Raw genomic sequence first — 14009 nt, 5'->3', positions numbered from 1 at the left:
GTGCTGCCGTCCATCACCGCAGAGCTCCTCAAGCCGGGGGTGGCTTGGGCTGACGCTGGAGAACTGATCACGCAGGGAGAGCTGGGCTCCAGACAGGTGAGCAATTAACTTTGGAGCAAGCAGCAACCTTCGGGCTCCTCCTGGATGCTATGACCTTGGATCTGACCTTCAGACTTCAGAGCAAGCAGCAACTTTCGGGGTCCTCCTGGATGCTATGACCTTGGATCTGACCTTCAGGAAGGAGTTGGTAGAAGCAGTGGAACCAAAGAGGTGGCTCAGCAGGAAGGAAAGGGCCAGATCCGTTGTGGCAAAGGCTGAGCAGCAGAGGGCAGTGGCCATGATCTCTGCCAAGGGCAACTCCAGGGCAGTGGAGTTCATCACCAGCTCAGTGGCCACCGCAGGTGACGGCCTGATCAAGGCCACAAGCTGGAACCACGAAGGATGCTGCATACCAGCCCTCCAGCTCTCAGAACTCACCCACCTGCCCGCAGGGCCGTCCGTGCTCCTCCAGGTGCCCCAGTGAAGGCCGCCCTGCCCCAAACCTCCTCCAGCTAACTGGGCCACAGCACCACTGACTTTTACCACTGCCTTCTCTCTGTCCCCACCCCAGAAATCACTGTAATTTCACAAATGGCTTAAAGCAACGGACATAAAAGGAAACATCACTTCAAAAAAAAAAAAAAAAAAGAAAGCAATGGTAAAAGACCTAGGAGATGTCACTCAGCATCACCCACAGTGACAGTGGGGCATGTTTTCCCACCCAGAAGACAACCCTTACCTTTTAAACATGAAAAAAATTTTTAAAAAAGTTATTATAAAGACATGTAGAATATCACTGATGTGGACAGAATGTTCAGGTGTGGATGAGGATGGAGGTCAACTTGGAGACACTGCAGTTTGACTGGAGTGTTCCTGGATGAGGAAAGGAGGGAAAGAGAAAGAGGAAAGGGGTCGGGCGGGGTGGAGGGTTCGCCTCAGTGTGGAGGTCATCTCTGATTGCTGACAAACTGCTGGAAAATGTTGGAGAATGTCTGACGTTATCGCTAAAGGTTGGTGGTTTCAGAAAATCTTGTAGCATTTCCTTTACTTTAAAAGAAAACTTAGCATCTCAAGGGTTGAATGTGAGTTTTTTCCCTGTGGATTTCAGAGTAGTCCATTTAGCCACAGAAAATACCTCTGGTATGAACCACATTTGAATACCACCAATAAAGACCACGGACTCTTCCTCTGCAAAGGTTGAGCGCCTCTATTACCTGCTCAGCCTCCTCTTCTGCCCTGCTCCCCACTCCCCACCTTGCTCCTCCCATGCAGGACTTCACGGCCTCCTCACAGAGCCAGGTGCCACCTCCCACTCCGTCACGTGCCTGGCTCCACTGCCTTCTCGTGTGTGACATCTCCCTTTCACCAAGCTGAGGACAATGTGCACCTATGGTGGGTTTAAGCAGACAATTCCGATGGCCACAAAATTCTTTTGTCATGTGGTCTGTGACTTGAATTGTCCTGTCCAAAGACTCATAATGCATGTTCCACACAGGCAGGCCAAGTAAGGTGTTGGAATGAGAAACCACCAAGCACCTCTAATTCCTTCCAAGATTTTTATGAATGGGACAAAGTCAAGTGCTGTTAGTGATGGCGAGAGTGGAGATTCTCCTTCTGGTGACGGCTGCTGCACTCTGGTGACGATGGCGGTCCGGCACTGCTCCAGTACCCAATCCTTGCAGTGACTTCTATGGTGCTTGCACATTCTTTATATAATACAGGCTTCGCATTCTCAGTTTTTGCAGTCACTGTCAAAACCGCCCCTAACAAAAGCAGTGACTGCACTCCTCACAACCTTGAATTTGAGCTTTGTCTTGAGAAATGAGGGTTTCTACAGGTTTCATCACGTTCCGATTAATCCAAACTGAAGATCTACCTCCAGGAAGATTTTTCTTTCTCCATTACTTCCCTGAGCAAAAAATGTGTCACTTCCAATCTTCAATTCTTCACCAATACTTTGATTCCTTGACCAAATCAAAAGCATGCTGAGGTGAACCTATGAGTTAAGCATTGACTTTTATCTTCTCCACTGCAGGACTCCTGGACCAAGATAATTTTGTGACCCTACTACAGAATTTCTCAGCCACTTTCCATGCCATAATCCACACAACATCTATTTGGCACACTGACTGACCTTCACTAATGGCCACGAGGTACTGTAAGAGCTCAAGAAGCTGTATTTTAGGGCACAGCCATGAACCCAACTTGAAACATTTGTTCGCCTTAGTATTCATGAGCATGTTTAACTGCACAAATCTGTAAACACCTGATACACACAAAAATTTCATACTTGATTCCAAACACTTATTTCCTGACAACAGAAACCTTCACACTCCAGGGTATGGCCATTTATGGGTTCTTGACAACAGAAGTTCCTAAGGTGGTTGATGATCTACAAATTGTGGTCACTTACTCTGACATTACACAATAGCAAACAAAAAGACAGAGGTCAGGTGCAGTGGCTCACGCCTGTAATTCCAACACTTTGGGAGGCCAGGGAAGGTGGATCACCTGACGTCAGGAGTTCGAGACCAGCCGGGCCAACACGGTGAAACCCCATCTCTACTAAAGATACAAAAATTAGCCAGGTGTGGTGGCTTGTGACTATAGTCCCAGCTACTTGGGAGGATGAAGCAGAATTGCTTGAACCCAGGAGGTGGAGGCCCCAGTAAGTTGAGATCACACCACTGCACTCCAGCCTGGGCAACAGAGTGAGACTCCATCTCAAAAAAAAAAAAAAAAAAAAAAGATAGGAAAGAAATAAAGGCACACTTAGAGCTCTAATAAAGAAAATAACATCATTCATTGAACAGAGACTTCTTAGATCTTTGCTATTAGGCTGTGATATTTGTGTGCAGGTCAGAGTTACAGTCTTTGCCATTTTAGGAACAGGATACATACGAATAAACATTAAGGTCTAAATGTATATAGCAGGTACTATCCCCGGGCAGTTGAAGTGTCTGAAATGTGGCTACTTGGAACTGAAATATGCTGTGAGTATGAAAGACGTGCCAACTGTTAAATAAAGAACATGATATAAAGACCGTGAAATACTTCCTCGTGTATTTCTTTATAATGATTACAGGCTGAACTAGAACATGGACGATTACACGCGTGGCTTGCATTTGTGGGGCACACTGTCTTTCTCGTGGACAGCAGTGGTCTACCGTCAAAGCTTGAGTTATCCACGCACTGCAGGTGTTCACATTGATAAATCAAGGAGTGCCCAGACTGAGCTACTGCAGACCATTTTTTGGGGAGGCGGGGAAAGGAAGACTTCCATAATTTTAAAAGACGAACTTTTTTTTTTTTTTGAGACGGAGTCTCGCTCTGGGGCCCAGGCTGGAGTGCAGTGGCCGGATCTCAGCTCACTGCAAGCTCCGCCTCCCGGGTTTACGCCATTCTCCTGTCTCAGCCTCCCGAGTAGCTGGAACTACAGGCGCCCGCCACCGCGCCCGGCTATTTTTTTGTATTTTTTTAGTAGAGACGGGGTTTCACCATGTTAGCCAGGATGGTCTCGATCTTCTGACCTCGTGATCCGCCCGTCTCGGCCTCCCAAAATGCTGGGATTACAGGCTTGAGCCACTGCGCCCGGCCAAAAGACGAACTTTTAAAAGCTTAAAAAGTATTGATCTGTGCTTGTTTTTTTTTCTGAAAGAGTCTCGCTCTGTTGCCCAGGCTGCAGTACAGTGGCACGATCTCGGCTCACTGCAAGCTCTGCCTCCCAGGTTCACGCCATTCTCCTGCCTCAGCCTCCTGAGTAGCTGGGACTACAGGCGACCACCACCATGTCCGGCTAATTTTTTTTGTATGTTAAGTAGACACGGGGTTTCACCGTGTTAGCCAGGATGGTCTCGATCTCCTGACCTCGTGATCCGCCCACCTCAGCCTCCTGAAGTGCAGGGATTACAGGCGTGAGCCACCGCGCCCGGCTGATCTGTGTTTTTAAAAAAGGATTTCACAACTAGTTTACCTGGTGTATTCGTTCTCGGCTGAGTAACTTCAGTGGTACTGTGAGTCAGAAGTTCTGGTCTGTAAAAACAGAGTTAATATTAGTAATAAAGCATTTGGAAGAAACTCACGGGCCTTTCTCACACAGCTGTGCATTGCCAGTTCGTTTTAAGTATGGTGCATTCTGCCTTCATTTTATAGTGAGAAAAAATCACTTCTGTGACTTGAGTTTATTTTGAAAATGGCAATTTTCGGATATTCGGGTGAGACCTTCAAAGTCATCTTATATTTAAGATAAACAGGTGACAGTCACTTTTCCCCCAAACCAGCTCAGTTCTGTTTCTGAATCTTAGATGAACTGTCTAGCACAGCCAGAAGCAGCTTGCTATAGCATCTTAAACATTTCCTATCCCTTTTTTTTTTTTTTTTTGAGACGGAGTCTCGCTCTGTCGCCCAGGCTGGGGTGCAGTGGCCAGATCTCAGCTCACTGCAAGCTCCGCCTCCCGGGTTCCCGCCATTCGCCTGCCTCAGCCTCCTGAGTAGCTGGGACTATAGGCGCCCGCCACCTCGCCCGGCTAGTTTTTTGTACTTTTTAGTAGAGACGGGGTTTCACCGTGTTAGCCAGGATGGTCTTGATCTCCTGACCTCGTGATCCGCCCGTCTCGGCCTCCCAAAGTGCTGGGATTACAGGCTTGAGCCACCGCGCCCGGCCTTCCTATCCCTTATAACTCAGTCCCAACAAGCACACAGAGGCACGACCCCAAGCAGTAAGCAAGGTTTAGCCTTCCACATCCTTTCAATGAGTGGAGAGAGGCCTTCTGTTCCTACTCCCGCCCCCAAACTACCCACTGTGTTGCCCTTCAAAATCAAGCCAGAATTACCTTTCTAACGGGCAGATCCAAATTATTTTCAGAGGGATCTGCTTCCAGACCATTTCGTGACTGCCTCTGCTTTCGTAGGATCTGAGGCCTTCCTCTACTTGCCCACCCAAGCTGATCCACGCAATCCCATCACGCCCACGTGGCACTCCTCACTCCACACAATGGGGGAGTTATGTGGCTATGTGGGCATACTGGCCACCTCCTGCCGCTACTCATATGATTTCCTTCACTTGAAACACCTTCCATCCTTCCGGATGCACAAGTGACCGAGCTGGGTGTGCCATCCTCGCCTTCTCCCCTAAAGATGCTCAGTTTAACACTTCATTCCATTTTTCTTTTTTTGAGATGGAGTCTCGCTCTGCTGCCCAGGCTGGAGTACAGTGGCACAATCTCAGCTCGCTGCAACCTCTGCCTCCGAGGTTCAAGCAATTCTCCAACCTCAGCCTCCCGAGTAGCTGGGATTACAGGCTCACACCACTGCGTCCAGCTAATTTCTGTATTTTTTTTTTTTTTTTTTTGAGACGGAGTCTTGCTCTGTCACCCAGGCTGGAGTGCAGTGGCCGGATCTCAGCTCACTGCAAGCTCCGCCTCCCGGGTTTACGCCATTCTCCTGCCTCAGCCTCCCGAGTAGCTGGGACTACAGGCGCCCGCCACCTCGCCCGGCTAGTTTTTTTGTATTTTTTAGTAGAGACGGGGTTTCACCGTGTTAGCCGGGATGGTCTCTCGATCTCCTGACCTCGTGATCCGCCCGTCTCGGCCTCCCAAAGTGCTGGGATTACAGGCTTGAGCCACCGCGCCCGGCCTAATTTCTGTATTTTTACTAGAAATGGGGCTTCATCATGTTGGCCAGGCTAGGCCTTTTTTTTTGTTTGTTTTTGAGATGGAGTCTTGCTCTGTCCCTCAGGCTGGAGTAGTGGCATGATCTCGGCTCACTGCAACCTCCGCCTCCCGGGTTCACGCCATTCTCCTGCCTCAGCTTCCCGAGTAGCTGGGGCTACAGGCACCTGCCACCATGCCTGGCTAATTTTTTTTGTATTTTTAGTAGAGAAGGGGTTTCACTGTGTTACCAGGATGGTCTCGATCTCCTAACCTCAAGTGATCCACCCGCCTCGGCCTCCCAAAGTGCTGGGATCACAGGCGTGAGCCGCTGTGCCCAGCCTTCAGTGCATTTTTCTGTGTATGAAGGCCCCAGTGACAGTGTTCTTGTTAGACCCAGTTTTGCACATCTGATGCTTATATTAATAAATACTGGTTCACTAAGTGAATCTAAATATTAATGCCTTCATTGTCGATATAAAGAAGTCATGATAAGGTAAACAAAAGGCCCTTCTTCATCAAATTAACCTCTTCTCAGTGAAGACACCACAACTATTTCTGCAGATTATCATCTTACCTTTTAATAACAAATTTAATTCGATTGCCCACTTGAATGATTTTTTCCAGCCTCGGGATTCCATACCATGAGGGACTTCTGAAAGGAATGTTTTCTGGCAGTCCTTCCACATACAGATCATTCGGGTGTGCCTCAAATTTTTGGTACGGTACAGCCTTGGCTTCAGTGCTCCCCAAGGCTTCCGCTGGACAAAAATCAAAGCAATTCAGGAGACTACACTTGTATGGAAATCAGATTTTAGTACAATCCAAAGCAAGGCACAGGTCAGTTTTGTTTTAATTGAAAAAAACTCTTTCTAGAAACATGTTTATTAACTATTGAATACACTTAATACAGCAAAGACAAGTAGAGATGACAGATCATCAACAGCCAGATGTTGGCAGAGTTAAGTGTCCTGGTCCTAAGACAATCTTAATAGCTCTGAGATCTTTAAAAGATGAAACTTTGTTTTTCAATATCCTTAGGAAGAAAAGAGAGAAAGAAAATCATCATGGACAATAGAGGACACAACCTAAATACTACCTGGAAGCGGCCTTTGCTACTAACTGTTCAGGACCGTAATTACCCTCCTCCATCGGCTGCGGCAAACTGGCACATTTCAGACTACAGTTTCATCTGCATGGCAGCCAGATCAATGTTCTTTACCCCTTCAACCTCATGAGCATGCCATTTTAAAGGAAATAACTTCCCACAAATAATTCATGGAATGGGGGCCAGGTGCGGTGGCTCACGCCTGTGATCTCAGCACTTTGGGAGGCTGAGGCGGGTGGATCACCTGAGATCAGGAGTTCGAGACCAGCCTGGCCAACATGGTGAAACCCCATCTCTACTAAAAATACAAAAGTTAGCCAGGCGTGGTGGCGGGCACCTGTAATCCTAGCTACTTGGGAAGCTGAGGCAGGAGAATTACTTGAACCCGGGAGGAGGCTGCAGTGAGCTGAGATAGCACCATTACACTCCAGCCTGGGCAACAGAGCGAGACTCCCTCTCAAAAAAAGCAAAAAAAAACCAAAAAAACCAAAAAAAAAAACCAAAACAGAGAATACTAGAGCTGAGTCCTATTCACTGTATTTACTTTCCTAAAATAAAACAACATTTTAAAAAACATTACTCAGTAATACATTTTAGTTGAAGTGGTAATTTAAAAAAACAGACTTACCAAATTTTTTGCAGAAAAGTTGATCCACCATCTTTCTTAATTTAGTGATTCTGGCATACCATTCTTCCTTTACTGTCAAAATAACAGTAATACAAGTTTTCTCAATTTAATGGGTTTACTAACTTTGAATATTAAATATTATTACTATAAAATAAGAGGTATAACTTTTCCTTTTCCTGTGACTAAAATTATTTCTAAGATTTGTGGCCAGGCGCGATGGCTCATGCATGTAATCCCAACACTTTGGGAAGCTGAGGCAGGCAGGTCACTTGAGGTCAGGAGTTCGAGACCAGCCTGGCCAACATGGTGAAACCCCGTCTCTACTAAAAATACAAAAATTAGCCAGGCGTGACGGCAGGCACCTGTAATCCCAGCTACTTGGGAGGCTGAGGCAGGAGAATCACTTGAACCCAGAAGGCAGAGGTTGCAGTGAGCTGAGATCGCACCATTGTACTCCAGCCTGGGCAACAGAGTGAGACTCTATCTTTAAAACAAACAAACAAAAAAGACAGCACAAAAATAAAATTATTCTTAATTATTCTTGAGATTCTAGAATGTATTTATTCCTAAAACAATGCTGACACTGTACAAAAGAGGAAGAACGGAACATCCATTAAAGCTAGGAAAAAGCAAAACTCAGTGTATTCAGGAACAGCTAGCAGGTAACACTTGCTACAGGAAGATTAGAGATATGATCTTGCTGCAATCCTTCTATCTTACTAAATATCAACAGTGATTCCCTTCTGTTTTGTCCCCACTCCACTCAACTCTAGAGCAAAAGCATGCAAGAAAATCAATTCTATTTCTATTTCTTTTAAAACACATCTAACAGGCTGGGCACGGTGGTTCATGCCTGTAATCCTGGGAGGCCGAGGCGAGCAGATCACCTGAGGTCAGGAGTTCGAGATCAGCCTGGCCAACATGGTGAAACCCTGTCTCTACTAAAAATACAAAAATTAGCTGGGCGTGGTGGCGGGCACCTATAATCCCAGCTACTCAGGAAGCTGAGGCAGGAGAATCGCTTGAACCCAGGAGGCGGGAGGTTGCAGTGAGCTGAGATTGCACCACTGCACCCCAGCCTGGGCGACAGAGCAAGACTCTGTCTCAAAAAACAAAACAAAATCAAATACATCTAACAATCAAGAGATGATATAAATGGCTCCATGCTCTAAAAGGAAACCTTCTTATGTTCTGTACATCATGGACATTCAATGAATGCTTGTTCCATTGACTCGTGTAGACTTCAATAATAAACTGTTCAATGCATTATGCCAGATAAATCTTGCATCAAAAGTAGAACATATATTCTTCTTTTACTTCTGTCTACCCATAAATGCAATATTTACATGTATTTACAATGGGTTAATAAAAAGATGCACTACTCTTCTAGAAATTATTAGACAGAATTTTGACAACATGAATTCTCCTGTAATGGCACATAATTAATAGTTAGAGACATATTATTTCATATGGAAGGTAACATAAAGAAGAAATCAATGTCAAGCGTGAAATAATTATTGCACATAATCTTCTGATCTGCCTCGAGATTGAAGACCGACCTCCTGAAGCTGGTTTATCAAGCTGTAAATCTTCACGTGTTGAATTCAGAAGCTCATGTCTGAAAGGTGAGAATAAGTACTCAATATTCACTAGGCAATATTCAGCAAACTAATAACCACTAGTACATATTTAACATTTAGTCAGCAAGGCTGGTTTTGAAAAGAAAAGATAATCTGGATGCTTGAGCACAACTAAATCTTTTTTTGTTTTGTTTTGTTTTGCCTGAGACGGTGTTTTGCTCTTGTTCCCAGGCTGGAGTGCAATGGTGCGGTCTCGACTCACTGCAACCTCCACCTCCCGGGTTCAAACAATCCTCCTGCCTCAGCCTCCCAAGTAGCTGGGACTCCAGGCGCCCGCCACCATGCCTGGCTGATTTTTGTATTTTTAGTGGAGACGAGGTTTTGCCATTGTTGACCTGGCTGGTCTCGAACTCCTGACCTCAGGTGATCCACCCGCCCTGGCCTCCCAAAGTGCTGGGATTACAGTTGTGAGCCACCACACCCAGCCCACAACTGAAGCTTAATTTGCGGTTTCTACAGAGTAAAAAGCAAAATAATAATTGCAAATTGTCTAATAAGATGCTTCATGGAGCAGGTATCCTCACAAGACGTAACTTTGCAACCCACAGCTCTTTGAAGCATATTACAAAAATCTTAAATGGGATCCTTTAATGTCACATTGCATTCAAGACCATCTTCCTCCACACATCTATATAAACAATCATATATTCCCACACATGCTTTAAAAATCTCAGGCCTATGAGGGCAAGGTGGGCAGATTATCTGAGGTCAGGAGTTCAAGACCAGCCTCGCCAACATGGTGAAACACCATCTCTACTAAAAATACAAAAATTAGCCAGGCGTGGTGGCGCACACCTGTAATCTCAGCTACTAGGGAGTCTGAGGCACGAGAATCGCTTGAACCTGGGAGGCAGAGGTTACAGTGAGCCGAGATCACGACACTGCACTCAAGCCTGGGTTCCAGTGTGAGACTCCATCTCAGGAAAAAAAAAAAAAAAAAAAATCTCAGGCCTAAAAAAAAGGCGTGGAGTCTATGTTCTTTAGCAAAAGTAGCAGAAAATTGTGAAAGAAAATGTCAGTTGCATGCCAGTCCAGTGCGGGCACTGTTCATGCTTCAAATGCCAACCCTGGATGACTGATGCAATGTTGGACCCACATCAGCTAAAAAGGAGAAGATAAAAATACACAAAATAACTCAAACTTCATCACATAGAACCCTAGTGGTAAATGAATATTTGTCAACAATAAAAAAGACGTATTACTCAGAAAAGAGACAAGAGTCTTACTTCTTAATCACAAAACGAATCCTTTCCTTTGCAAGTAATATCCTCTCAAGGCGAGGAATTCCATAAGTAGATGGCCTTCTAAAAGGAATTCCTTCAGGAAGTCCTTCTACATAAAGGTCTTCAACATGAGACTGGAAAAGAGGGTATGGGATCGTCACCGGACCTTTGGCTTTTATGGCTTGAGCTATAAGGACAAAAAGAGAAGGAGACACCATTTAAACACGATTTGTAGAAAAGAATAATAAATCATTGAATCTGTATTGCTCTTTAACTTTTATAATTTGATCTTTACTTGTTATTGTGATTGAATCAGAAGAAAAATACTATGAGGGTAATAGAAAGAACACCAAAAATTCTAATATTCTGTTTATCAAAGCCTGCAGTGAAGTAGCCCATTACTTTAAGGCAATGTGAATACAGCCAGACTTTCTACAGAAATCTGAACCACATTACAAAGCCAGAAAAACACAACAGGTAATATCATTTAATACATATAGTACTAAATGGAAGAAGCAGTATTTTAAAAACATAAACATCAGTGTAACCTTATTGGACTTATAAAAATAATTTCTGTTAAATAATAGAGGCAGGCTGGTCACAGTGGCTCATGAGTGCCATCCCAGCACTTTGGGAGGCCGAGGTAGGTCAATCACCTGAGGTCAGGAGTTCAAGACCAGCCTGACCAACATGGTGAAACCCTGTCTGTACAAAAAATACGAAAATTAGTCGGGCATGATGGTGGGCGCCTGTAATCCCAGCTACTCGGGAGGCTGAGGCAGGAGAATCGCTTGAACCTGGGAAGCAGGTGTTGCAGTGAGCTGAGATCGTGCCATTGCACTCCAGCCTGGGTGACAGAGCAAGACTCCGTCTCAAATAATAAATATAAATAAATAAATAAATAAATAACAGAAGCAGAAGATTCTCCTGAACTACAATATCTCTGCTAACATTTATTTACCCAACAGTAAAATAATACAACAGCTATAAACAGTCAAGAGTATGGGGAGTATTAAAATCAAACACAACATGTGCACTCCCAAAAGAAAAGCTCCATTTTTTTTGCCATAATTGTGTGTAAAAGTCTATTTGCTAAACATTAATCTTTGTACTGAAACTTCAAGTGTACCATATTACACATTAGCATTGAGTTAGAGTCAATATCCTCTGTTGTACACTAAACTTGAATATCGTATTTATATGTCACAATGAAAATATCACTCCCTAAGGCAATTACCATTAATATGGCTTTGAAATTATAAAATGTGAAGATGTTTCTATAATTTCACAACAGTTGGTGAACATTATTTATTGTCTTGTATACAAAATAATCTAATAAATCACCATCACAACAAAAGCCCCACAACATAACCTGTTTGATTTCATGAAAAGCACTGACATTTATGAAACTGATATAGTACATTTGCAGTGGTGCGATCTCGGCTTACTGCAAGCTCCGCCTCCCAGGTTCACGCCATTCTCCCGCCTCAGCCTCCCAAGTAGCTGGGACTACAGGCGCCCGCCACCACGCCCGGCTAATTTTTTCTATTTTTAATAGAGAGGAGGTTTCACCGTGTTAGCCAGGATGGTCTCAAGCTCCTGACCTCGTGATCCGCCCACCTCAGCCTCCCAAAGTACTGGGATTACAGGCGTGAACCACTGCGCCCGACCCCCCCTAGAGCCTATGATCTTACCAGTAGGTTACATTGCTTCCAGGTAGCGCATGCTATGAGGTTTTTGCTTCAGAATGAACCAATAAAGAACACGGGGCTGGGCGCAGTGGTTCATGCCTGTAATCCCAGCACTCTGGGAGGCCGAGGTGGGTAGATCACCTGAGGTCAGGAGTTTGAGACCAGCCCGGCCAACATGGTGAAACCCCGTCACTACTAAAAATACAAAAATCAGCTAGGCATGGTGGCGGGCACCTGTAATCTCAACTACTCAGGAGGCTCAGACAGGAGAATTGCTTGAACCTGGGAGGCAGAGGTTGCAGTGAGCCGAGATCCCGCCACTCCAGACTAGGCGACAAGAGGGAAACTCCATCTCAAAAAAAAAAAACAAAAAAAAGGGCAAAAAAGGTGTAAGCTATTAAAAACTGGGAGAAACACTAAGAGAACCTGAAGTAAATCGCTAAAAATACGGAAAATTTGTTGAATTCATTAGCAAATTTACTCTAATTCTAGATTTTCATTGAGGGGTAGGTCATATTACTCATGATGAAGAAAAAATGCTCATTTTAAATTTATTAACACAAATACCATCAATATGGCTTACTGCGTTTAAATTTTCACTTATAGCAATTCAGTTAAAACTGCATATCATACAATTTTACAGCTTGCTAGTTAATGGCAAAGTTGTCATCCAAATAAAAATGATAATAACAGATGATAATAAAATAGATAACAAATATGATAAAAATAAAATGACTTATTTTTAAATCATTTTAAATATTTTATAAAAAAATAAAAATGATAAATTGCGAATTTCTTTCATCATTATATAAAGGTGGCTGTAGGATAGAATAGTAAAAGGACAAAGAAGGAATTGAAATCTAGCATCAACTCAGTTATACATCAAGATAAAAGCAGTGGCCAGGATGGTGGCTCATGCCTGTAATGCCAGCACTTTGGCAGGCCGAGGCGGGAGGATCACTTGAGGTCAGGAGTTTGAGAGTAGCCTGACCAACACGGTGAAACCTTGTCCCTACTAAAAATATAAAAATTAGCAGGGCATGATGGCAGGCACCTGTAGTCCCAGCTACTTGCGTGACTGAGGCAGGAGAATTGCTTGAAACCGGGAGGTGGAGGTTGCAGTGAGCCGAGATCGCACCACTGCACTGCAGAGACTCTGTCTCAAAAAAAAAATAAAATAAAATGATAAAAGTAGAGACAATAGGGGGATCTCAGCGAATACTGGATTTAACAAAGTAGACTAAGAGAAACTATCAATTAAAAAAATAATTTTTAATGAAATCCCCAAGATCCGGAGCTTTGTAATACGTAAATCCATTCCCAAATATCCATGCTGAAAGTTTAAAAGAAATGTTAGCTGATAACTACAGAAATACAACTTTTCCTTATCTTTACTGTAATCTAGAAACAAAGACTGTTTCTAATATTTAGACAGACACCACTAAGGACCTTACAATGAGAGACGTGTAAGTCAGTGTGGCACGGTTCACTGGCAGCCCTGGGCTGGGCTTGTCCATATCACCCCCATGGTGAACAGTAACGCCATTGTGTAAATGCTCATGAACAAAGCATTACAGGAATTTTCCTGTTTAGACATACCATATTTCCTTTCAAACAATTCTTCAACTTGTTTACGTAGATCAGTGATGCGAGCATTCCATTTCTCTGAAAATTGAGCAAAAGTTAATTCCCATTAAGAAGTCCCTACCATCGGGGCGGCACTAGGGTCTTGGGCTGACCGAACATACAATGACATATTTTCTACATTTTTACATCCCAACTGTCCATATCATTTTACTGCTTTCCAAAGACCTTTCCCTTTTCTTCTGGTGGTTCTTAGAATTATGAGGTTGGTGCAAAAGTAACTGCGGCTTTTGCCATTACTTTTAATAGTGTCATGGGAGACTAGAAGAGAAGTTTTAACATTTTTAGCGCCTCTTTTTAGCCTTTCAATTTCTGAAAAGCAGGAGGACAGAAAAGATCAAGCGAATTAAACATGGCAAAAGGGAGCCCACGATAAAGAGGTCTCCAG

General features: G+C 44.0%; 1 protein-coding gene across 50 annotated transcripts in view; it reads right to left on the bottom strand.

The window, feature by feature from the left end:
* The window catches only part of GTF2I (general transcription factor IIi), a 117555-nt gene that overhangs the window by 19545 nt on the left and 84001 nt on the right, over positions 1-14009 (bottom strand). For all 50 annotated transcript variants that reach the window (XR_013414618.1, XR_013414617.1, XR_013414616.1 and 47 more), the window contains 6 exon segments: positions 13577-13642; positions 10290-10473; positions 8983-9041; positions 7424-7495; positions 6265-6448; positions 4013-4071 (listed from right to left, as the gene is read on the bottom strand). Coding sequence is in view for 40 of the 50 variants with exons in the window: in XM_077994389.1 (XP_077850515.1) it covers positions 4013-4071; positions 6265-6448; positions 7424-7495; positions 8983-9041; positions 10290-10473; positions 13577-13642 (624 nt within the window). In the remaining 10 variants the exon portion in view is untranslated.

The sequence above is a fragment of the Macaca mulatta genome, chromosome 3 (assembly GCF_049350105.2).
Source record: "Macaca mulatta isolate MMU2019108-1 chromosome 3, T2T-MMU8v2.0, whole genome shotgun sequence".
In the NCBI taxonomy this organism is placed as follows: Eukaryota; Metazoa; Chordata; class Mammalia; order Primates; family Cercopithecidae; genus Macaca; species Macaca mulatta.
The sequence above is the reverse complement of the archived record's forward strand: the minus strand, read 5'-3'. Positions and strand labels throughout refer to the sequence as shown.